Source organism: Lepidochelys kempii, chromosome 6 (assembly GCF_965140265.1).
Source record: "Lepidochelys kempii isolate rLepKem1 chromosome 6, rLepKem1.hap2, whole genome shotgun sequence".
NCBI classification, from domain to species: Eukaryota; Metazoa; Chordata; order Testudines; family Cheloniidae; genus Lepidochelys; species Lepidochelys kempii.
In genome coordinates, this window is record NC_133261.1 from 51,958,228 (window position 1) to 51,982,432 (window position 24,205).

Below are 24,205 nucleotides of genomic sequence, written 5' to 3' on the forward strand. Positions count from 1 at the left end.
CTGCTTCTTGTCAGTTTCATTGCTCTGGAGCTATGAAATTGACTAGCACTATCAACCCATATAAGTGTGTGTCTACACAATCACCCTAACTACAGCGACATAAGCTCTACACCTCTTGTGGAGGTGGAGTTATGTCCACGTAGTAGGGCACTTACATTGGCAGGACAAAGCTGCAGTGTAGACATTGAGATAATTAGGTCGACATAAGATGCCTTATGTCAACCTAACTATAGTGTAGACCAGGCCAGAGTCATTCAGGCTTTTTTGGGCCAGTTCCTAGTTACCCATTTGCATTGGGACTCTACCTTTTCACATGTGAAGCTCAGCAATCAAGAGCTTTCTTCTTCTGACAGCCTTGTCTTGTCTTTTTCAGTCTCTTTGATCAGCTGGTTTCTGAGAGCCAGTCAGTTCTGGAGTAACAAATCAGATGCCGCCTTCTCGCTCAATTTTTCTTCCCCAATTAGGTCTAGTTCTTCTTAATTTAGAAGTTTAGTGCTAAGGAAGTTTTAGAGTTGTTAGAGAAATGATTCTCAAGGAATAAACATCTCCACAGAGATGCCAGATCTGAAAAAAGGAGATTAATGGTTGCCTGCATTGTAGTTACAGAATTACTTCTCTCAGACCCTCAAACATGCTTTAGATGCTTGGATGAAGGATGCTTACCTAATAGGTGCCATATCTTGTAGATTAAAGTGACAAAATATCACTCGCGTTGCTTAGTATAACTTCTAACCTAGGACAATACTATTTTTATACAATGGAAAGGAGGCAACAGAGGCCAGAAGTCAAGTGGTAAAATACTATATGAAAGATACCTATGAAGCTTCATATATGGCTCTTCTGTTTGTAGCTACAGCTGTTGCTTGATTGAGCTGCTTTGGTCTCCTCAGTCATATAGAAAGAGAGATGGAAGAGCTCTCTTTTGAAGCTCGAGATCTGGGATTCTTTCCTGGGTGAGATAGTGAGGAGGGAAACGATCCCAGGTCCACCTTGAAGTGTCAAAACATTGATTTCCTATTAAGAAGAGAATATATTTCCAATATCACATATAGTCAGCCTTTTCTAAAAATAAGACTGACAGCATCTCAGAAAATGTTTTATTTTCATAGGCAGAAATTTAGACACTACTGTCAAAAGCATATTTGTGTTTGCTGCTTTAGGACCTTCTACTGCCAGATAGACTGTTAATGGGTTTGCACAAGCATTAAGCCAGCTGCTGTGAGTGACTAGTATTAGAGTAGCATCTAGATATCCAACCAGGAGTGAGGCCTAGTATGCTAGGCATTGTTCAGATATATACAGTCACTGCCACAAAGATCTTAGTCTAAACAGACAATGCGCCAGAGGGGGAAAAGAGGCACAAAGGTGAAATGATTTGTCCAGTCATTAAAGCTGAGAACAAAACCCCTGTCTCAAGAGTCTGAGTCTAGTACCCTGTCCACTAGATCACACTCTTTACTACCCCCGCGCCCTCTTCCCCCTCCCCCTTCCCCCCATTTCAATTTATCCTCCTTACTTTCTTTTTGAGGACTGTCTTTCTTCTGGTGACAATGACTAGAATCTCCTCTGACAAGTAAATTCTCATCTCTTGGTCTCAAGGTCGTCATCTTCCATACCCCTGATGCCCAAAGTCATAAGGGGGATAAGGCAGGATGCAGCCAGAGTGATATTGATAGCCCCTTATTGGGCCAGATAGTATTGGCTCCCAGACTTATTGCATCTGTCCAAACAGCCATTGACTTTTGTTCCTGATCTGTCAGATTTAATATCTCGGAATCGAGGACAAATTCCCACCCAGATCCCCCATCTCTTCAACGAACTCTTTGAGCAGAGCAGATGGATTGTTCCATAGAAATCCAAGTGATACCCATAGAAGGTCTCCTGCTCTTTATAGGTATGTCTACACAACAAAGAAAAATCTGCAGCTGGACAGTGCCAGCTGACTTGGGCTCATGGGGCCTGGGGCTGTAGAGCTATTTTATTGTTGTGTAGAATTCTGGGCTTCAGTCTGAGTCTGGAAGTCTACACAGCAGTGAAACAGTCCCACAGCCTAAGCCCCGCAAACGGGAATCAGCTGGCACAGGCCAGCTGTGCGTTTTTCTTTGCTGTATAGACATACCCTGTGAGACCAGTGTACAGATCATAATGGAGGAGATTTTCCATCTGAACTTCACAACAAGGTTTTGACCCGTTGCAAGCTTCTATTCCCAAGGTTTTGGATTATATTCTCCAACTCAGGTTATCGGGCCACATCATCAGTTCTTTCAGGGTCCATTTAGCTGCCATTTCACAATGACTCTCTCATTTAAATCGAGTGTTTTCTCATCCCATTGCTTCAAAAGTTCTAAAAGGATTGGTTCACACCTATTGCTCCCATTTGGGAGTCTCCTCAGTCCTGAGACTTTAATGTAGTTCTTGTGGAATCTCTTTTTAGACCCTTATCCAAGTGCTTTTTTCATCTGAGTCTCAAAATCACCTTTCTCGTGGCTATCACTTCAGCCAGGATAGTTAGCAAAATTCAAGAACTAATGACGGACACCCCTTACACTGTTTTTCACTGGGATAAGGTGTTACTGAGACCTCACCCTGAGTTCCTCACCAGCATGGTATCTCTTTTCATTTACACAGTCAACTTCCCCAAACCACACACCTGGGAGAAGCACAGCTCCATGCTCTAGTTGTTTCCAGAGCTATTCTTTGTTTAGGTAAGAGAACTGTTTGGGAAATCACTCAATTTATTTGAGGCATTAGATAAGGCTGTGAAAGGTCTGGCTGTCATAAGTAGGATCCAGAGACTCAAAGAAGATTTACAGTATACTGTGGCTCTTCAAGAAGTTTTGTCTGGATGGATCCCAATACCTGCTTTCCTACATAGCTCCTTCAAAGTCCATATTTACTGAGTTTTTCGGTGAAAGAACTGAAAGACAGTTGGGCTGCTCTGCCTATATACTTTTAGGGGGGAGGGATGATGAGAACATGCAAGGCTCAAGTGCAAACCTAATTGAGTGCTGGTCAAAAGATTCCTCTTGTATGTGAGGTGCATGTCCACCAGAAGGTAGGGGTTCTTTGCAGAGTGTCCCTTTTGGGTGTTCCACTTTAGGTGACTTGGCACCCTGCACTTGTAATCGGAGATTTGTAGTAGCAGTGCCCGGCGGGCCACGCATGCGCCGTAGCTATCTCACACCACTCCGAGCGGTTACATAGTGGTGTGCAGCCAACCGTCCCACACTTCCTTCCCTACCGCCTTTGGCTTGAGTCGGAGTGACAGCAGTGCCTTTTCTTATCTCAGGTAAGCTTAATAGCTTGTGGTGTTTCTGATAGGGTTAGTTTAGGTGTAGTTATCTACCCTACTCCTTTGCCTTTTATATTTTAGTTTATATATTTCTTTCTTTAAAGAAAAAAAACCTTTCCCTTTTCCTCTTTACCCCTTCCTCCCCAGTGGGTACTTGACTATTTCCTTAAATAAAAAAAAAGGGGGGGGGGAGAGAAAAACAGGGTTATCCCTCTTCTTTCTCCAAAGGACTCGCACGCTCTCAGGCATGTCTGGCTCATCTGGCTTTAAAAGCTGCCTGACTTGCAGACTTTCCATACTGGTCTCTGACTACTACACTCAGTGTGTGTCTCTCGCCAAGGCAGTGGACATTACCCCAAAGTGTCCACATTGCAGAAAATTGACTGCCTGGACAAGGAAGGCCAGGGATCTCCAACTGAAGCTCCTGATGATGGAGAAATCCATCAAACCTGCCTCTGACGCCAAGTCCAGGACACCATCTGGCCAACGGTCGCCAGTGGCAGCGTCTGACAAGGGATCTACTTCAACAGCTGCTAAGGAGCCTGCTCCTAGGAAGGCTACCAAAAAGCGGTTGCACTCATCTCGACAATGAGACTTGCCTAAAAAAAGTGATTGCCAAATGAGAAATCTGCCTGGTTCCGAGAGCGCTGGACAGTGAGGCACCAGGAACGTCCAGTACTCAGATGTCCCGAGGAGTTGAAGACCCTATGCGGGCAAGCTCTAATGGAGGTGCACTCAGTAAAATCAAACCTTGGCGCTGAGCACTACGATGGCACCACCTGCTGTACCTATTCAGCACAGCTCCAAGTTGTCGGCACCAACAGCTGCGATCCTAATTCCAGGTCAGTGCATGATGCTGTCCCTGGCACTGAGCCTCGCGGTTCCGCAGCAATTCATGAGGCATGCAGGCCTGATAGTGGCCTCCGTGCCTGGAACTCCCCTACTTGGTACTAATGGTACCCCAGTGAGACTAGGACCAAGGCTGGTAACCACTCCCTGTGGATCAGCCCCTCCTCTCTCCTGCGATGAGGAAGAAGAGGATGAGGAAGTAATATATACTCCTCGCCATTCCTCATCTAAACCGTGACCCTCTCAGCACCAAACTTGTACAGACATGCGGGGCTGGTATGGGCAGCCCTAGACACCGCCTCCTATACCCTTGCCACCTGACTGGCCATACTGGTATCCGTGGGCAATGTATAGGTAAGGCTATGTTTTAGTCAGGGGTATTTTTAGTAAAAGTCATGGACAGGTCACAGGCAGTAAACGAAACTTTGTGACCTGTCCATGACTTTAACTATATACCTCTTACTAAAACTTGGGAGGGGGGCCACGGGGCTGGGGCAGGTTCCCTACCTGGCTCCTGGGAAGCAGCAACCTCTAGCTCCTAGTTCCATATGCTGCCTTCACTCCGCCCCGAAGCTCTGGTTCTTCAACTCCCATTGGCTGGGAACTGTGGCCAATGGGAGCTGCGGGGGCAGTGCCTGTGGGTGGAGGCAGCACATGGAGCTAGGAGCTGAGGGAGGAGAGTTCCTGTCGCCTTTCTGGGGAGGGCCCCCCCAGGTGAGCATGGGCCCAGTCCCCAGCCCTGAGCCCCTCCCCACACCCAAACTCCTGCTGCAGGAGGCCCCGAGACTGCCCCAGCAACAGCCAGCGTGACTGGCCCAGGGGCTCCCCTAGCTGCTCAGGCGACTCCTGAGCCAGCTGCATGGGCCACTGCGGAAGTCACGGAAAATAACAGAATCTGTGATCTCCATGACAAACATTGAGCCTTATGTATAGGGCCCAAAGCCTCAGGCCCCCTAACTCACCGAGGTCTAGAACAACACAGTCCCCTTCACCAGCTGTCCCAGCACCCTTAGAGACACAAGAAGAAGAGATTGAGGAGCCTGAGGACACAGCTGAAGGTGACACCCTGCCAACCACTCACATCTCATCTTTGTCAGCGGATGAAACAATAATGCTACCACCCCCCACTATGGGGGTTGATAACAAATCTTTTCAAGACTCTTCAGAAGGCTAGCTGAATCTCTGGACATTTCACTAGCTCAGGACATACTCCAGGCATCCCCAACAGCAAAGATAGCACTGCCAATTAATGATGCCATCATGGACCTTGCAAAAATAATCTGGCAGGCACCTGTCACAGCCCCTCCCTCCTGTAAGAGGTTTGACAAAAAGTATTATGTGCCAGCAAAAGCGGCTGAGTTTTTATTCACCCACCCCGCATCAAACGCGGTGGTGGTGGATGTGGTCAACCAAAGGGGAAAAGCACCACTAGTCCGGAATTACCCTGCATGATAAGCACTAGAAAAGGCTAGACCTTTTTGGTCAGAAAGCGTACTCCTCTATCACACTCCAGTTTCACATAGCCAATTTGGCCGTACTGGCAAAATACACACATAATCTGTTTTGCAAAATGTTGGAATTAACATAAAAATGGCCATACTGGGTTAGACCAAAGGTCCATCTAGCCCAGTATCCTGTCTTCCGACAGTGGCCAATGCCAGGTGCCCCAGAGGGAATGAACAAAACAGGTAATCATCCATTGACCACCTTATTGAAAGTTTACCCGATGGCAAAAAGGAACAGTATAAGGCAAACATCTCTGAGGGGCAGGACAGCCCTACAGCCTCCCTTGACTCTGCAGACATGGCAGCACAGTCCATCAATACATCCATGATCATGTGCCGTGCATCCTGGCTCCACCTCTCCAGGTTCCCCAGGGAAGTCCAATCCACTGTGGAGGACTTACCCTTTGAGGGTCAAAAATTGTTTGCTGACAAAACCGATGTGTTCTTACACACCTTAAAGGATTCACAGGCGACGTTAAAAACCCTGAGCATATATGTACCTGCAAACAAAAAGAAACAAGGCAAGTTTTACAACCAGAGATGCCAGGCTGCCCATACTCTCAACCTCAAAGACAGAATGACCAACGACTTAAACAAAGACAGACCAGACATTGGCAGAACTAAGATCAGCCTTCAATGTCTCAACCCATCTACTTCCAGACAATCATTTTGAAGGGGTGGTCGAGGGCAGGAGACCTCCACATTCTCTGATTCTGGAACCAGATCTAGTCTCTTGCTCACTTGGAGACAGTCTGTAACCATACTACCTTGTTTGGAACACCATCACAACAGACAAATGGGTTCTAGAGATTATCCAGAATGGTTATTCCATCCCTTTTATTTCTATCCCACCTACCCACTCCCATTCCCCGTCCCTCTTCAGGGACCCCTGTCATGAGCACCTGTTACAACAGGAAATAAACCACCTTGTACAGTTGGGTGCTGTGGAACCTGTACCATCTCAACACGGGTGGGGGGTTATTCCCGTTTATTTTCTTGCTCAGACAAAGAACGACAGGTGGAGACCCATCCTGGATTTGGGAAAACACAACAAATTTGTGAGAACATGACGTTTCAAAATGGTGACTCTTATCCACAGTAATTCTGGCATTAGAGAAAGGAGATTGTCTCTCTGCCCTTGACCTCCAGGACGCTTATTTTCATATTACAGTTTAACCCGGCACACCGAAGATTTGTGCGATTCACCCAAGGGAATCCGCATATCCAATACAGAGTGCTACCCTGCCTGTGTACTGTGTACTTCTGCCTGTCAGCTGCCTCAAGAGTTTTTTCCAAGGTTCTCGCTGTCGTTGCAGCTCACCTATGCGAACAAGGAGTGATATTTCCATACTTAAATGACTGCCTTATAAGGGCACTAATGCAGCAAGGAGTGCTAAATGCCACGCAAACCACGATAACCCTATTCACAGACCTTGGGTTACAAATAAATGTACAAAAGTCCACCCTGGTTCCTGTCTAACTGTTGGAATCCATAGGAGCCTACTTCAACCATCTCACAGAAACAGCAATGTTACCCCCACAGTGCTTCCTTACCCTAGTCAACCTAAATTTCAACAGTGATGGACAGCTCACTAACATCTGCCACACATTTACAACTCTTGCGGCACATGTCGCCAGCAATGTTTGTCGTACAATATGCCAGGCTCCACATGCAATGCTTACAGGCCTGGCTTCGAACCATGTATATAACACACACACATTCTCTCAACAGAAGCCCTGCAGGGTAAAAGACTCGCTAACATGGTGGACGCAACCACAGAACGTCTGCTCAGGAATCCCTTTCCAACAAAAATTTCCAACCATGACAGTCATGACACACTTTTCTCTAGTTTGTTGGGGGGCGCATTTATGTGGCAAATCGATCCATGGCCACTGGTCCATCCTTGGAGCTAAGGGCAGTCCGAAATGCATGCAAGCACTTTCTCCCTTAAATCAAGAACAATGCTATCAAGATCCTTACTGACAATATACCATGCATTTACGATATAAATTGTCAAGGGGGAGCACGATCATATCCTCCATGTGCAGAGGCAATATGCCTCTGGAATTGGTGCAACACCAAGAGCATAGAGATATTGGCATCCTGTCTGCTGAGATGTCGGAACACAACAGTGGACCAACTAAGCAGAGATTTCTCACAAATCCATGAGTCGGAGATGGATCCCAGAGTTCTCAAAGCCGTATTCAAACTATGGGGGTTCCATAGATTTATTTGCAGCAGCTCAGAGTGCCAAGTGCCCACAATATTGCTCCTTGGCTGGATTGGGACACCTCTCCCTGGGCGACGCTCTCCTCACAAAATGGGAAGCGCCACTGATGTATGCTTTTCTTCTGATCCCACTACTGAGCTGAGTTGTTCACAAGATCAGGCAGGACAAATCCAGGGTCGTTCTCATTGCACCCACGTGGCCCGGATGAACGTGGTTCCCATACCTGAGACAGATGGCAGTGAAACTGCCTCGAACCCTTCCCTTAGTGCTTCACCTTCTGTCACAGGATGCAGGGCTTGTCCGTGACCCCAACCTCGCAGTACTCCGCCACAAGGCCTGGTTACTCCATGGCTAATGGGGGGTCAAGAAGGACTGTTCCGAGGAAGTGAAAGTTATTCTACCGAACGGTCAGATACTAAGCACAAGAAAGACACACAGGTGGAAACGATTCGGCACTTGGTGCCAGTACAAGCAGATTTTTTCCACAGTCGGCCCTAGTATATAGTCGAGGATTCTGGGACTTAAAAAATCAGGGCTATCCACCAGCTCAGTCAGATTACATTTGACAGCCATCACCTCCTTCCACGACAAGGTGGACGCAGTCACTGTCTTTGCTCACCTAATGACTAAATGCTTCCTTAAAGGCATGGAAAACACTTATCACACACTAAGAAACCCTACTGCCATGTGGGATTTCAACCTTGTTCTATGCAGTCTCATGGGAGACTCATTTGAATCCCTTGCAACTTGCTTTGTTGCACTTAACAGTGAAGGTTGCTTTCCTAATTGCCATCACATCAGCAAAGATGGGGTGGGAGAATTAGGTGTCCTAATGGCACACCCATCTTATGCTACGTTTTTTTAAGGATAAAGTACTCCTATGACCACACCCTAAATTCATACCCAAGGTTTCCACCCCTTTTCATTTAAATCAGCCCATTTACTTACATGTATTTTTCCTGAAGCACCATACTGACAACAGGGAGGCCTCACTCCACACGCTAGACATTTGCAGAGCATTAGCTTTCGTCATAGAACAAAAACATTCAGAAAATCATCTCAACTATTCATTTCCATAACAGAATGCTCGAAGGGCCAAGCCATCTCAAAACAGACTATACAAATGGATATCTGTATGTATTCATTTGTGCTATCAAACAAGCAGTCTGCAATCTCCACTTGGAGTTCACACACACACACACACATACACACTCCACCAGAGCGTTATCAACATCTGTGGCCTGTCACTGACATTTGCAAAGCAGCTACCTGGGCATCCGCCCATACTTTCAGTAAACATTATGCTTTAAAACAACAATCAGCAGCAGACACTCAGTTTGGACTCAGTGTTATCCACCGTCCAGTGAAGCAACTCCGAAACCCCTCCGCTGAGCACCCCCAAGGACACTCCTTGAAGAAGAGAAGGTTACTCATCTTGTGCAGTAACTGAGGTTTTTCGAGATGGTTGTCCCTGTGAGTGCTTCACTATTTCCCTTCCCCCTCCCCCGCCAGCCTACACTTCGGAGTTTAATGCCACCTTCTGAGGTAGAGAAGGAACTGGGGGATGGTTGGCTTTGCACTGCTATGTAACCACTTGGAGAAACGCGAGATGGCTACAGCGCATACGCGGCCCAACCAGGCACTGCTACTACAAATCTCAGATTACAAGCACAGGGCGCCAAGACACCTAAAGTGGAGCACCCACAGTGACAACCATCTCGAAGAACCTCAGTTACTGCACAAGGTGAGTAACCTTCTCACCCACATGGACAACGTGTCTTGAACCACAGTTACTGTAAAATAAGTAATTGTTCTTCTTTCTACCATGCCACCAAGTCTTCTCCCTGCTGCATCCCTTTAAATGAATCCCACAATCTGCCAAGGAACAAAGTCATTGTCCTTCTGTAACTTGGAGAAATAGAATTGGTTTCTCCCTTCTTCTCTCTCCTCCCCTCTCCCCACAGTTGTCCCTGGCCCCTGCTGCCTCCCTACTCACCTCATCCAGGACTTAACTTGTCCCTGGGCTTACAAGGGCTGAGTAAATCTGCTGTGAACGGGGATATTTGTATTTGTTTAATACCACTTTTCCCAGTAGACTTAGTAGCTAGCTGGGAGGCTGTGAAAAGTGATGTTAACATACAAGTATACCTTTCTACAGCAGCAAAAAAAAAAAAAAGCAACCAAAAAAAGAAAAGAAAAACAACAACAAAGACAAGAATGTGCAAAGCACCTTATTTGTTTCTCTATTCTGTTTAGGTCCAGTAAAGAATAGAGACAACTGTACGTTTTTATTACTGAGTGGAAAAAAAACCCAACACCTCCCCCCAAACCTTACATAAATAAATTGCAATGGTTTGGACATGTGTATGTGCATAATTAACTTTAACAAAAACAAATAAAGTATTTTAGGAAAAATTGTCAGAGCCACGACCAGCAGTAGTTGGTGGCCACGCTCTGAGGCCACCAAAAAAATTTGTTGTGTGAACCCCTGAGGTCACTAGCCAGAAGTTTTATTCTGTTTGTCACCAGTACTTATGCAGATTGATGACGAAGGGTTGCTCTTCCCCTTCTCTAGAGCGCCGGTGCTCCTTTTCTTTTCTGAAGCTGAATTACTGTACTGCTCTGGCACAGCCCTTTCCATCTGACTTTTTATAACTCTGTATACGAATAGACAAGTGGATTTGTTGGGGGATCATAATATAATATTCCAACAGTAGGTCTCTAAAGTTGATCTTCGATAATGTTGGTAAATGTCGGTTATTTTTCTCTTTTAGTGGAGTATACTTTCATTGGTACTACATATGAAGAATATCTTGGTAAAATCTTAAAGATGGTTATATTGATTATGATTAGAGCCAGTAGCTTGATAGCAGTGGTACTCAGATCTCAGTGGTTCAGGAGCCAAATTAGTGATTTGCATTACCCAAAAGAGCCACAGTTTTGTGAATGCATAGATTCATTTACCATAGTACTATATATTCATGTTTAAACAGTATGATGGCTGTGTGTGTGTGTGTGTGTGTGTGTGTGTGTATGTATAGATAGATAAATTCTCACAGCAAAATGATTGACCAAGTATTTTGTCAACTACAATCAGTTAATAATGTAAAAGCATCTTGATTGGCTGTTAATTATATCACAGTATTTTAGTATGTTCTGTAAAGAGCTGCAAGAGTCATATCAAAGAACCACTTGTGGATCATGCGCCTCAGTCTTGAGTATCATTGCTTTATATAAACAAAATATAGTATTTGTGGTGGCATGTAAAAGCCAGTTCCCTGGACACATAGATTCTGTACTGGATCGAGTTAGACTGCAACTCAAAATGATCTATCTTAAGTAGTCTAACGTTCCTCTTTCCTTGTGAGCAGATCCAGAAAACAATAAAGAAGACAGCCCGCCGGGAGCAGCTGATGCGAGAAGAAGCTGAACAGAAACGTTTAAAGACTGTACTTGAGCTGCAGTTTATTTTGGACAAGTTAGGAGACGATGAAGTGCGCAGTGACCTGAAACAGGGCTCAAATGGCATCCCTGTACTGACAGAGGAGGAACTGACAATGCTGGATGAGTTTTACAAGCTAGTTGACCCTGAGCGGGACATGAAGATAAGGTAATGTGCTAGTTTTACTATTAAGTAATCTCTGTAATGTTAATATTGATCAGTGCATTTATTCTAATTATCTTCAGCATAAGAATTTTGAGACCTGTCAAGTAATGTTATGCTTCAATTAATTAATATTTTTGTTGAAGGTTGAATGAACAGTATGAACAAGCATCCATTCACCTGTGGGACTTACTGGAAGGGAAGGATAAGCCTGTTTGTGGAACTACGTGTAAGTATGTTTAAAATAGAAGATTGAATGCAAGGAAAAAATATACGAAATATATGAGTAAAAGTTACATTACAAATTCCTGTGATTATAGTTTTAACTGTCAGAATTGCTATCTTTTGCTAATTGCTTGTCAGGATAGTGACTGAATTATCTTAGTCTCAGCTATGTTGTAACTGTAGTTCAGTGAAATGCTAACTTAGTGCATATTGTATTTGGCACTGACACAACCTTACTCATCACTTACTGGGCCCCCAGTTTCTGCTGCTTCAGCAGTGTTCTGTCACTGATCGTGCTTAGTAGCAGTTTTTTGCTTTCTAGAAAACTGTGGGTTATGCAAGGAATATTTTTCAACTAAATATGTACTTGGTTAGTTTTAGACCTTAAACAAGGCAAGTTATGACTTTTTTTTTTTTAAATGGAATGCTTAAATGGTAGCCAAATTTTCAGGCGACCTCAGCTTCTGTTGAGGTGCTTAAATGGGAGTTCGGCTCTTTGGAAAATCTGGCAAGAATATCATCTGGTTTCTTAGCAAGATATGGTTTGTTTTATTTGTGTAAGTAAATCCATCTACATATGTGGTTTTATGAAAACAGCTATATATCCAAACATATTGCTTAATTTGAGATGAAATGAACCTTCCTGTTGGAGGAATTAAAGGAGTGTGGTTTTAAAACGAATCTCAGCAATTATATTTCACAGAATGGATGTTTTGAAGTATATTTGTGTGAATAAGATAAACCATTAAAGGATAAGGGGTTTAATATTTCCAGGGTTGGTTGCTTTTCTCTGAAAACTGCTATAGCTGTTGAGATAATAATTCTCTGACATAATTATACTTTGTGATTTTGGACCAAATAGATAGTTTAGGCTGAAAATGTGACATAAGGATGTGCTAACCTTGTCAAGAATTGTTGAAAACAACTTAGAGTTTTAGGAAGATAAAATATTTTTGTACGTAAAGCAGAATTTTGTCAAGTAAAAGCAATCTTTGCGTATGCTTTCATTTACAGTTGCTGCTTATTCTACAGTTGAAATTGTTCTCTATTTTCTTCATCGCTTAGAAAATGTGGTGTTAAAATCAGGGTTTTGTTTTTAGTATTTTCAGTATTACAAATAATGCACAAAAGAATAATTACTTGTAATTATAACAAAACATGGCATTTTAAGTGACAACTAGATACTATTAGGATTTTCTTGTGTGGGCCCAAGATATGTAGATGTATGCTTTACAGTGCATTCAGCTTATTAGGGAAGTGCTTGTTGTGACTCCATATTTTAGACTGAGTTCCATTTTGTACTTAAAGCAAGGATTTAACATCTTTGCTATATATGAAAAATGCAGTGTATCATCCAAAGTTACACAACTTAATTTTTGAGCACAGAAGTAAATTTTTGAAAATTCAGTAGATTAGTTGGACATAAAATCGATTGAAAACTGTGTTCTTTAAGAAATTTAGCATCTACCATACTTAAATTCACTCCCAAATGAGTTTAACGGAAGAAAATTCTTCAAACTTCCATATATAAAAGTAATAGAAATCTTGTGTCTATGCTATATTTGAAGAATTTTTTTTGTAAAAAGGTAAGTTATTAAAAATTGTATATAGTTATGATATAGGCTTACGGACAGGTTCAGGTCAGCTTTTACCTCTGATGTCAAATGACTCCATGTATCCCAACCAATTGCCACTATTCTTCTGCAGCTAATTTGCATGCAACAAATGGGTTGTAATATGTTGGTGAGATAAAGACTGGACACATGTCAAAAGTTCTCATTGGCAGATTAGTTGGCCTGGCTGATGCATCTCTTCGTCTCTGAGTAGATGCAGCTGTGTAGTCCATTTAGGGTGGGTGTGTGGGCATGCGCGCCAGCCAAAGCTGAAGAAACTTTTCTAAGCCATACCTGTAGAGGGGCAGTGCTTATGCCTTATGACTAGCACCTCCCCTGGCTCTGTGCGGTGTGCCCCCACTTCCATTTACTGCCTGTGTCTGGGGTTGGAGCTCTGTCGTTTTCACCTCACAATCCCTTAATATAGTGTTAGATTTAGTGTATATGACCTGTAGTTTGTCTTTCCCTGGTGATGTGTTCATCAGGGTTTAAACATCTGTAGTGTGGGGGAGTGATCCCCACATGTGGGGCTTGCTGGCCCTAGGAAAAGCCTACATTAAAGAGGAGTGTTCAGTTTGCAGATTATTTACCAAATGCACTCAAGTGGCAAGGGACCATCAGGGGAGGGCATGTGGATTGGTCAAACCCCCCCGACCTGACTGCATCCTCCTATGGGATCTATGCCCCTTGCTGGGGCATTCCCCCTGTCTCAGGGGAAGCACGCTCCCCAGATGTGTGCTGCAGATGATACTGCTGTCTCTGACTGCCATAGTGGCACTTCTGGACCACCATCATGTATACCCCCCAGAATCGTAGCATAACCCTAGACTTTGCAGTCGTTCCAGGACTCTAGGGTTATGCTATGGTTCTGGGGGGGTGTATGCAGATGTCATGGAGATCTTGCATATACTTGAGTTACCAGTGTCTAACAACTTATTTCATGGTACATTTTAAGATACTTACCCCTTAGGATCTAATCAGAAATGAAGTTCAGCTTTTCATAGATTCAAGAAGAAGAATTGCTTCAAAATAACTTTGAAGTTGTTAGCTGCTCTTTAAATTACCGTGGTTTAATGTATAAACAGACAGTATGCAGTGCTGGCACAACTCAGGAAATGCTTTTAATTTCTGATTGTTAAATTCCAGAGGACATTCCATGGTAGATAATTAAATTCAAAGTGACATTAGACTAATTCTGGACAGTAAATGTTGCCTACCAATAAATGGAAAAGAAGTTTTGAGATTTTGGGGAGGGATGGGGGGGGAAACAGACATCATCCTGGAAAATAGTTATATGATCTTTAGTCTATACTTGACCAGAGTTTAATTCCTTTGCAGACAAGGCCTTGAAGGATGTTGTTGAACGTATTCTTCAAACTAGTTATTTTGATAGTACCCACAACCATCAGAATGGATTGTGTGAGGAAGAGGAGGCAGCCCCTGCACCTGCAGTGGAAGATCCTGTAGCAGAAGCTGGTAAGTACATTTATCTGTTTTGGTCTCCATATGTAGGTTGTAGGTCTACTGTTATCCCTACTTGCTGGGGTCCATGAGAGCAGTGGAAAAATAATTACAAATGTGAAATAAATCAAGCTCTTATATCCGAACTATTCAGTCAGCCTAGTGCCGTAGACAGAATTTCATGCTTTGTAAAAGAACATATGTAGCCTGGCTACATACTAGATAAATGCAAAGTGCATAAATGTTAGGAATGAGCTAACTAGCAATTAAAATCCTGAATATAGCAGCAGCCTAACAAGGCACAGCCACTTAATGGGATCTTCACTGATTGGGCAAATGTTCAAAATATGCACTCAAGACAAAGCTCATTGCACTTCTATTGAGGAATCCATCTTAACAGTGAAACTGTTTATGTGCTATCGTGTAGATTAAAATTGGTGACCACATCTTGCTTTCCCTTGCAGTCCAGTTTGCTGTAGAGCTGTAGGTTTAAGAACAGAACCTATGTTCTCCTAATTCTAAAATCACAAAGATTCAACAAAAACAGTGTTTGTCAAAGGAAGATACACTGTTAAATTACTGGTTGGGATTGGACTATCCCCTCCCCCCCCCCAGAGTCAAAAGGAAAGAGTAACATATACATTTACTTAATGGAATGTGCCTAAAATAGTATATTTTTCTCATAGAACCTGAGCCAACAGAAGAATACACTGAACCAAGTGAAGTTGAATCAACTGAGGTACTATTCAGTGGAAAGATCGCAGTCACTATTTTAGTTTTAATGCCACTGTCTGTCTTTCATACCTTTTTTTTCATTTTTATTTTAGTTTGTAAACAGACAGTTCATGGCGGAGACTCAGTTCAGCAGCAGTGAGAAGGAACAGGTAGATGAGTGGACAGTTGAAACGGTTGAGGTAAGATGTCTTATGTGCTGCTGGTAAAATTGCAGTCCCTGTTTTCACTGACTCACAACTCTTCAAAACATTCATAATAGATTTTAATGCAAAAATAACCTTTTTACCAGTCTTGAGCTGGCCATATTTTCCGGTATTGTGTACCCAGCTCGAAGATCTCTATAGCATTAACCTTGCATGTAGCTAAATCTCAATGGTGAAGTTCCTTTAGTAGTGTAGTAGTAGGTTTAGGAGGTGGAACTAGAAGAGTAACAAGCAGTTTTAAAATTGTCACTGATGCATAGCCAGTGTAAAACTTCTAAATTGTAGTTACAGCTATTGACAGCATTATGGAGCTGTATTGCTTTATGCAGTTCCCTGGTGATACAGCTGCTAATTCCACATGTAAACTCAACCACAGTTTACATTGCCTGCTGGTTGTTCACAAGTCTGCTCAGACGTAGATAAATCTATATGTACTACATATATTTTTACTTCTAGAAGAAAAGTCATACTTAAAAAGAAAACTGTTAATGCATTATTCATTCTTCATACAAGTCATGAAAATGAGTGTTCAGCTTTAACACTCTGTTTTGCACATATGAATTACAACACTAATAATAAGAATTTTACAAATACTGTGACTTACATAGATTTATTATCTAATATTTAAATCCACCACTCTACTAAAACAGAGGCTCTTTACACACATTTTCATGTATTGGAGAGAATAGTTATCCACTGTCTTACTTCATAACTTCTTGATCGGTGGATTGAACATGAACTTACTCCATCCATTAGGGGTGTGTGTGTGTGTATATAATATGAACAAAGTAATCTTTCAGTGTATATGACTGGATTAGTGCTTGGTTCAGCTTAATCTCATGCAGAATCAAGTTCCAGAGCTGCCCCCTTCCAAGAACATTTTTATTCCCTTTGACTCCATGCGGTGTCTTCCTTGCTCTTTCAGCCTTGAGATGGAGTAACTGCCTGTCACTGCTTCAGGATTTCTTGAGAAAAGAGGAACCATCTTGATATGTGCTCTGCCAGATATTATAGCCAGTCCATCAGAAATTCATGATCCACAGATTTATTCATGGTTTTCAGAATGAACAGTACTTAGAATGGATGTGAGACACCAGTCTATAGCTAGAAGATTTTTCATTTGTATAACTGCTGCTGACTGTGCCATATTCTGATGCTTAGATCCCATTCCTTGTCTTAAAAAAACAAAACAACCCCCCCCCCCACATATATTTAAATTAGGGCTGTCAAGCGATTAATCTGTTTAGTCGTACGATTAAACAATAATAGTATAACATTTATTTAAATATTTTTGGATGTTCTCTACATTTTCAAATATATTGATTCAATTACAACACAGAATACAAAGTGTACAGTGCTTATATTTTTGATTATTTGCACTGTAAAAAAGCAAAAAAGAAATATTTTTCAGTTCACATAATACGAGTACTGTCATGCAATCTCTTTATCATGAAGTTGAACTGAGAAATGTAGAACGATGAATAAAAATAAAACAGTGTAACATTTTGGAGCTTGCAAGTCCAGTCAGTCCTACTTCTTGTTCAGCCAATTACTCAGACAAACAAGTTTGTTTACATTTGCAGGAGATAATGCTGCCTCCTTGTTTACAGTGTCACCTGAAAGTGAGAACAGGCGTTCACATGGCACTGTTTTAGTTGGCGTCACAAGATATTTACATGCCACATGTGCGAAAAATTCATATGTCCCGTCATGCTTCAACCACCATTCCAGGGGACATGCGTCCATGCTGATGATGGGTTCTGCTCGATAACGATCCAAAGCAGTGTGGACTGACGCATGTTCATTTTCATCATCTGACTCGGATGGATGCAACCAGTAGAAGGTTGATTTTCTTTTTGGTGATTCAGGTTCTATAGTTTCCGCATTGGAGTGTTGCTTTTTTACGACTTCTGAAAGCATGCTCCATACCTCATCCCTCTCAGATTTTGAAAGGCACTTAAACATTGGGTTGAGTGCTGTAGCTGTCTTTAGAAATCTCATGCTGCGTTGCATTGTCAAAATCTGCAGTGAAAGTGTTCTTAAAATGAACTTGTGCTGGGTCATCATCCGAGAGTGCTATAATATGAAATATATGGCAGAATGCGGGTAAAATAGAGCAGAAGACTTACTATTCTCCCCCAAGGAGTTCAGTTACAAATTTAATTAACACACTCTTTTTTATTGAGCGTCATCCACATGGAAGCATATCCTCTGGAATGGTAGCCAAAGCATGAAGGGGTATATAAATGTTTAGCATACCTGGCACGTAAATACTTTGCTATGCTGGCTACAAAAGTGCCATGCAAATGCCTGTTCTTGCTCTCTGGTAAATGATAGGGCTGCATTATCTCCTGTAAATGTAAACAAACTTGTTGTCTTAGCCATTGGCTGAACAAGAAGTAGGACAGAGTGGACTTGGGGTCTCAAACTCAGTTTACCTTAGGGCCAGTGCCAGTCCTCAAATCCTCCCAGCGGACCAATAATGTCACTCATGCCTCCCAGAACCTGCCCCCCCCCCGCCAAAAAAACTCCACCCCCCCACCTGCCTAAGGCTCTGGGAGGGAGTTGGGGTGAGGGAGGAGATCTGGGGTAGGGGATTTGGGTGCAGGCTCTGGGAGCAAGTTTGAGGGGTATGTGGGGGGAGGGGTGGAGGTGCAGGATTTGGGAGGGGGTGCAGCCCTTACTTGGGGATCCAAGACTGGGTGAGCTGCGGGGCCTCCGCACGCTGCTGCCCCCAGGCACTGCCCCTGCAGCTTCCCATTGGCCGCAGGGGTGCTCAGGGTGGGGGCAGCGCATGGAGGCACAACCTAGTCCCTCCCCACTGTGGGGCCACAGGGAGGGGCCGGCAGACACCAGGAGCGAGCAGGCAGATGCTGCTCTGCTCTGTTGCGCTGCCGGGGCCCTGGGTCATTGTAAATTGCCTGGGGGGAGGGAGTGCCCGGGGGCGGCACGTGGGGCCAGTGGAGAGACCAGGCCCCAACACAGCTGAGCCCTGTGGGCCGCAGATGGCTTGCGGGCTGGGAATTTGAGACCTCTGCTCTAAAATCTTCGATTGTTTTGTCTTTGAGTGCAGTTATGTGACAAAAACACCCTACCGTTGTAAGTTGCGCTTTCATGACAGAGATTGCATTGTAGTACTTGTATGAGGCGAACTGAAAAATAGTATTTCTTTTATCATTTTTACAGTGCAGATATTCGTAATAAAAATATGCACTTCGTATTCTGTTATTGAAATACATATATATGAAAATGTAGAAACATCCAAAATATTTAATAAATTTCAGTTAGTATTCTATTGTTTAACAGTGCGATTAAAACTGATCAATCAGTTAATTTTTTTTAATTGAGATTAATTTTTTTGTTAATCGTGTGAGTTAACGGTGATTGACAACCCTAATTAAGATGGCAGCAAGGTTGAGTATGAGTAATTTGGAATTTTAAAAAAGTTAGGATTTTATACCCAAAACAAGAAGCATAAACCCAGGAAATTGAGTAAAGGTTTAACTTAAGTTAACCAAGCATTATGGTACAGTTGGACTCTCAAACAGCTCTACACAGTAGTGATGCTATGCAAAGCTATACAATTATGATAAATTTTAAAATGTGTAGTAGTCCTACATGAAATGATTTTTAAAGAGCCTTTACATATTTTTTCTCATGGTATCACTACTGGGCAGTTAAACCTGGTCTACAGCTGCTTTGCATTTCCAGAACAACACAAAGTGGTAGGAAAGTAAACCCTAGTCCTCCTGCCCTTTAAGTGCGTGTGTGCACGTGCACCTCCCCCAGCTCTCTCCTGCCCTGTGTGTCAATCTGGTTCTGTGGGGTAGTTTATGGAAAGAAATGTTGAAGATTAAGGGTCACATTGTTCCATTCTTCGTAATTGTATGTTTTTTGCTCTTCAGTAGAGAATAGTAGACAAAGACTTCCTCAGAGAAGTTCACAAAGAATGGCCCTCTTTTTAAAATGGCCATCATTTCCCAATGTACTCCATGGGACAGAGGTCACAGCTTCTCTTGGCGAAGATAGCCACTATTATGCAATGGGAATTAAGCCATTTTTTTATCAGGGAGGATGCCAGCCCTTTTGCTCTCAGAAGTCGGCATCCATCTTAACTGAGGGCCGCCTGTTGCTTTGGTTGTGTTGAGAAATATTTGATGTTTTGAAAGGATGCAATTCATGAGTTTCTCTGAAGGAGAAATGTTGACTTCTGAAGGAAACGGTGTGGTGGTGGAAATGACCGTGATCTTAAATTCTCTCTAAAAACTACTCATTACAAGGATATACTCAAGATTTACTCCTCTACAAATTTTTGTATGGCTTAAAAAATTAGTGCCTGAGCTAAGGGAAATTTAGTTTAGGTATTGGGCAAATACCTAACTATGAGGCTAGGCAAGCATTAGAACAGGTTACGTAGGGCTACAGAAGCTTTAAGAAATAGGTTAGACAAGCATCTGACAGGATTAGTGGTAGGCATACTTCATCCTGCCTCATAATGGGAGGCTAGATGACTTCTTGAGGTTCCCTCCAGCATTGCATTTCTCTCATCTAATTCAGCGTGCTACATTTCTTAAAAGATGCAGTTTTAAATTTCATGCAAAAACTGTCCAGTTTTTATAGATTTGCTCAAAACTACTTAGGTTGGATGTTTTTACTAGTCAATTTCAAACCATGGTTTTTTAGACTTATAGCCTCGTTATATTAAGCCAGTAGCTGCTAACCAAGTTTTGTGTCTGCTTTTAAAAAAATGGAATCAATTATTGTCAAAGCTTTGTACCAATATCTAAGTGAGGGGGATTCCATACTTGCGATCTTATCATTGTTTTCAAAATGTGTTTTACAATCTAACTTCCATTCTCCAAACAATCTTTCTATTTTTTATTTCACACTGAACCACTCTATAATTGGCATTTTGGGGATTGTACAAAGCAAAAATTTAGAATTGGGCCTTATAAAGTGAGAGGGAATTAAATGTAGTGTAATCTTTTCAGGAGACTTAAAAAACTTAAACAAAAAGCCCTCACTTTGGGCAATGCTTCTGAGATGGTGTTAAATCATATGTACTTATAATGGAAATTTTCAAATGGTCTTCTTTGGATGGCCAATTGTGTGCACTGGGACATGAGGAATTTTAAACCAAAATGTGGGTGGAAGTTGGTGGGTTTTTAAATTTATTCTTGGTGCTGGGGGTTCCTAGCCACTAGGATTTTCAAAACTTTACTACCGTGTGAAGCTGTGCTCTGTGCTGTTGTGTTTCTGAATGCCACACTTCCCTCCATCCTTTGCTCCACGGTCACTCAAGACATCTAGTGATGTCAGATTTCTTCCAGTACCTTTTGGAAAACATAACATCACCTTTTGGGTACCTTTTGGAAAACATAACATCACCAGTCCCACAAAATTGGTGCTAAGTCTGGGTTTTTTGTGGAAGTGGAAATCGGTCATTGTTTTTAAAGTGGTATTATATTAACTTCACGTATCTGTGCTCAAATGCTGTAGAAGAGGAATATAAGTCAGGAATATCTGTACACTAATCAGTGCCTCCAAAATATTGGGCAGGCGCAAATAGCCATACCCATCTCTGGAAATGCTGGCTCGGTGCAGAATATCATAGTGAACTAATAATTCACATAAACTAAAAAATTGTAGACACCTAGTTGTAGCGAAATAAGACCATTTTTGGACACCATCGGAAAGTAGCTCATCTGACAGCGTTTGAGGGTGAGACAAAAGGAACTCAGCTATGAAGACACTAATTAATACTGTAATCATAGAATTTCCCCCTCCGAGAGCATGATTCTGAGTATTAGCCATCACAACTGTGAACAGTCTTCATCTTAGACAATCAGATGTTAGGTATGTTTTTTGTTCCTATAAGTATTCTTCCCTTGATTCCCTCAAGCCATGTGCACCATTTACAATGACCAGTACAGCTAGATTTCAAAGGCATTTCTGCATAATTTGATGTTGGGTCTGTTTGAGGCTGGTCTGTAACTCTTTAGATTTTGGCATTTACTAACTCCTAGATACAGAGAGGCTCTGGACAGATTACCAGTAATGATCCCAATTAATATTTGAAAGGGCCACCACTGTGTTTGGCTTCTGGGGATCAGCAGGGAATGTTCTCAAGCTTGGACACAGTTACGAGCCTCTTCTAAGTCTTAATCTCTCTTGCTTGCCATCTCCTGCTGCTCAGTTATTTCATGCCTGAATGTAATCATATGCTATACTGCAGTCCTGTTACTGTGACACCACCACCACCACCACCCCCCCCCCGCCCTTGAGACTCTAATGTGTAAAGAAAATCCCACTATTCTTTGTCTCCAAATGTGTGGCAGAGATCCTTTACTCTATACTGTTTGTGTTCAGGGTATACAGGTTGCAGAGCAGACTTAAGAGACTACTGCTTGAGCATCTTAACTTGCACCTCCAGGCTTAACCATGCCTCTGGGCCTGTCTCAGAATACTGTTTGGGCACCCATTTTCGCTAGACCAGGCTGCCTGAGACCAGAGGTCACTGCATTCTCAGGCAATTTATGTAGAATAACATCTGGTTACTTAAGTCCCTACAAAGCTGGTTAGGCCTACCTAAGATTTAGAAACCCTGTTGAAACAGACTATAAGGGCATGTCTACACTTGGAAACTTACCAAAATAGATATTCCTGAATAATATTCAGAAATAACTCCATGTGGAACTCCCTTATTGCAGAAATGAATGCCTTTTTCTGATTTAGTTTAGTGGATTAAGTTAAATTGGAAAAAAACTCTTGATTTCAGAATAAGGCCCCATCTACACTGGCAAATTTGTGCGCAGTAAAGCAGTTTTGAGCGCTATAACTTCCAAGGTGTACACGTTGCCAAGTCAGTTAGTGCGCAGAAACTGTGTAGATGCAGTGCTCTACTGCCCTGGCCTGAGGTGACCATCCTTCAGCCCCATCCCATGCATTCCTTTGCACATTTGAAAGTCCCCTTCCTGTTTGCTCGGTGATGCGTGCAGTAGTCTCAGTGCATCTTTCCAGGTGGCCATGCCAGCTCCACACAATCCCCCGCTTGGAGCAATGCAGAGCTGCTGGACCTCATTGGCAGTTGCGGAGAGGAGGCAGTGCAGTCACAGCTGCGTTCCAGCTGTCAGAATTATGAAACCTATGGATTTCTAGATGCATGATAGAAAGGGGCCATGACCCAGGATACATTGCAGTGCAGGGTCAAAGTGAAGGAGCCGCAGAACACCTACCACAAGGCGCAGGAGTCAAATTACCGCTCTGGTGCTGTGCCCATGAGCTGCGGGTTCTACAAAGAGCTGGACGCTATACTTGGTGGCGATCCCACCTCCACTGAGAGAGACCCTGTGGATATTTAGTTGGCTCGTGTGCCAGTCGAGAGTGGACTGATCTAGGAGGAGGCAATCTTGGACAAGGAGGGGGACCCAGAGGCAGAGGATGACTCAGAGGCCAGAGATGCATGCAGTCATGAGCTCTTTTCTCCCCTGGAGCCTACCCAGTTACAGCAGTTGGAGGTTGACGAAATGCAAACAGGAGAGGAGGCCCCTGGTAAGTGGATCTGATTTTGGGAATTGCTGAAGCGAGGAGTTGGGTGGGAGGGTTTCAGAAAGCAGGCTTGTCTCCCACCTCATGCCTAGCCTGAGCGGTGGAACAGGCTGTTGATAGACTCCCTCACTTCATGGGAATCTCGCTCAGATCTCAAGGAATCTCTCATGGAGATACTGGGCAATCTGCTGCCACAGGTTCCTCGGCAGAGCTGCTTTGTTTCTTGCGCCATTAACAGTAACTTGGTGGGGGGACCATTGCTGCACACAGGCTAGCCGCATAAGAGCCAGGGCGGAAGCTGCAGGCTTGGAGAAGACCCTCCCTTGATTCCCTGCTCACCCTCAGAAGCGAGATATCTTCCATAATCACCTCCTGTGGAAAGTGTGGGGAATAGGAATGATTATCAGGCCAACCTTACAGTGCTGGCTCTCCCCAGGTACCCAAGAGCCATGTGCCCAGTGTACAGCAGGAATAGTGATTTACCCTGCTGTGGCTGCTCATCATTTTGGGGGTCTTGTGGCTCATGTGTGCTTGCCTGGGGACTGCCAGTTAGTGATAGGTGTGTGAGTACTGGCTGGGTTTTTAAAGCACTGTAACAGTGTTGTCTGTTGCAAACAATACTGCTTCTGTAAAATGTTGCATTTAAACTTCACAGAGATGACCTTGAGATTACAGCCTCCCTCTTTGTTATTGGCGGTAGAATGGCTGCACAAAATTAGAAAGCGTCCAAGAAGAACTAAGGAGGACTTTATTTGTGAGGTTATGATGCATTTTGCCGCTAAGAAAAAAAGAATTGAAGGAGTGGCGGTACAGCGAGAAGAGAGACCAAAAGGAGAATGCAGCACACCAGAAAGAAGCCACAGAGTGGCTCTTAACAGTTACGGAGCTCCAAGGTGATACTAGCTCTTTAAACTGAGCAGCTCCATGCACGCATTCCCC

The 24,205-nt window shown here is 43.2% G+C and overlaps 1 protein-coding gene across 5 annotated transcripts in view; it reads left to right on the forward strand.

Moving 5' to 3' along the window:
• Positions 1 to 24,205, forward strand: part of CAPRIN1 (cell cycle associated protein 1) — an 88,076-nt gene that overhangs the window by 33,180 nt on the left and 30,691 nt on the right. For all 5 annotated transcript variants that reach the window (XM_073347912.1, XM_073347915.1, XM_073347916.1 and 2 more), the window contains exons 5-9: positions 11,249 to 11,487; positions 11,628 to 11,710; positions 14,658 to 14,795; positions 15,467 to 15,519; positions 15,608 to 15,694. In XM_073347912.1, coding sequence (XP_073204013.1) covers positions 11,249 to 11,487; positions 11,628 to 11,710; positions 14,658 to 14,795; positions 15,467 to 15,519; positions 15,608 to 15,694 — 600 coding nt within the window. The remainder of the gene's footprint in view (positions 1 to 11,248; positions 11,488 to 11,627; positions 11,711 to 14,657; positions 14,796 to 15,466; positions 15,520 to 15,607; positions 15,695 to 24,205) is intronic.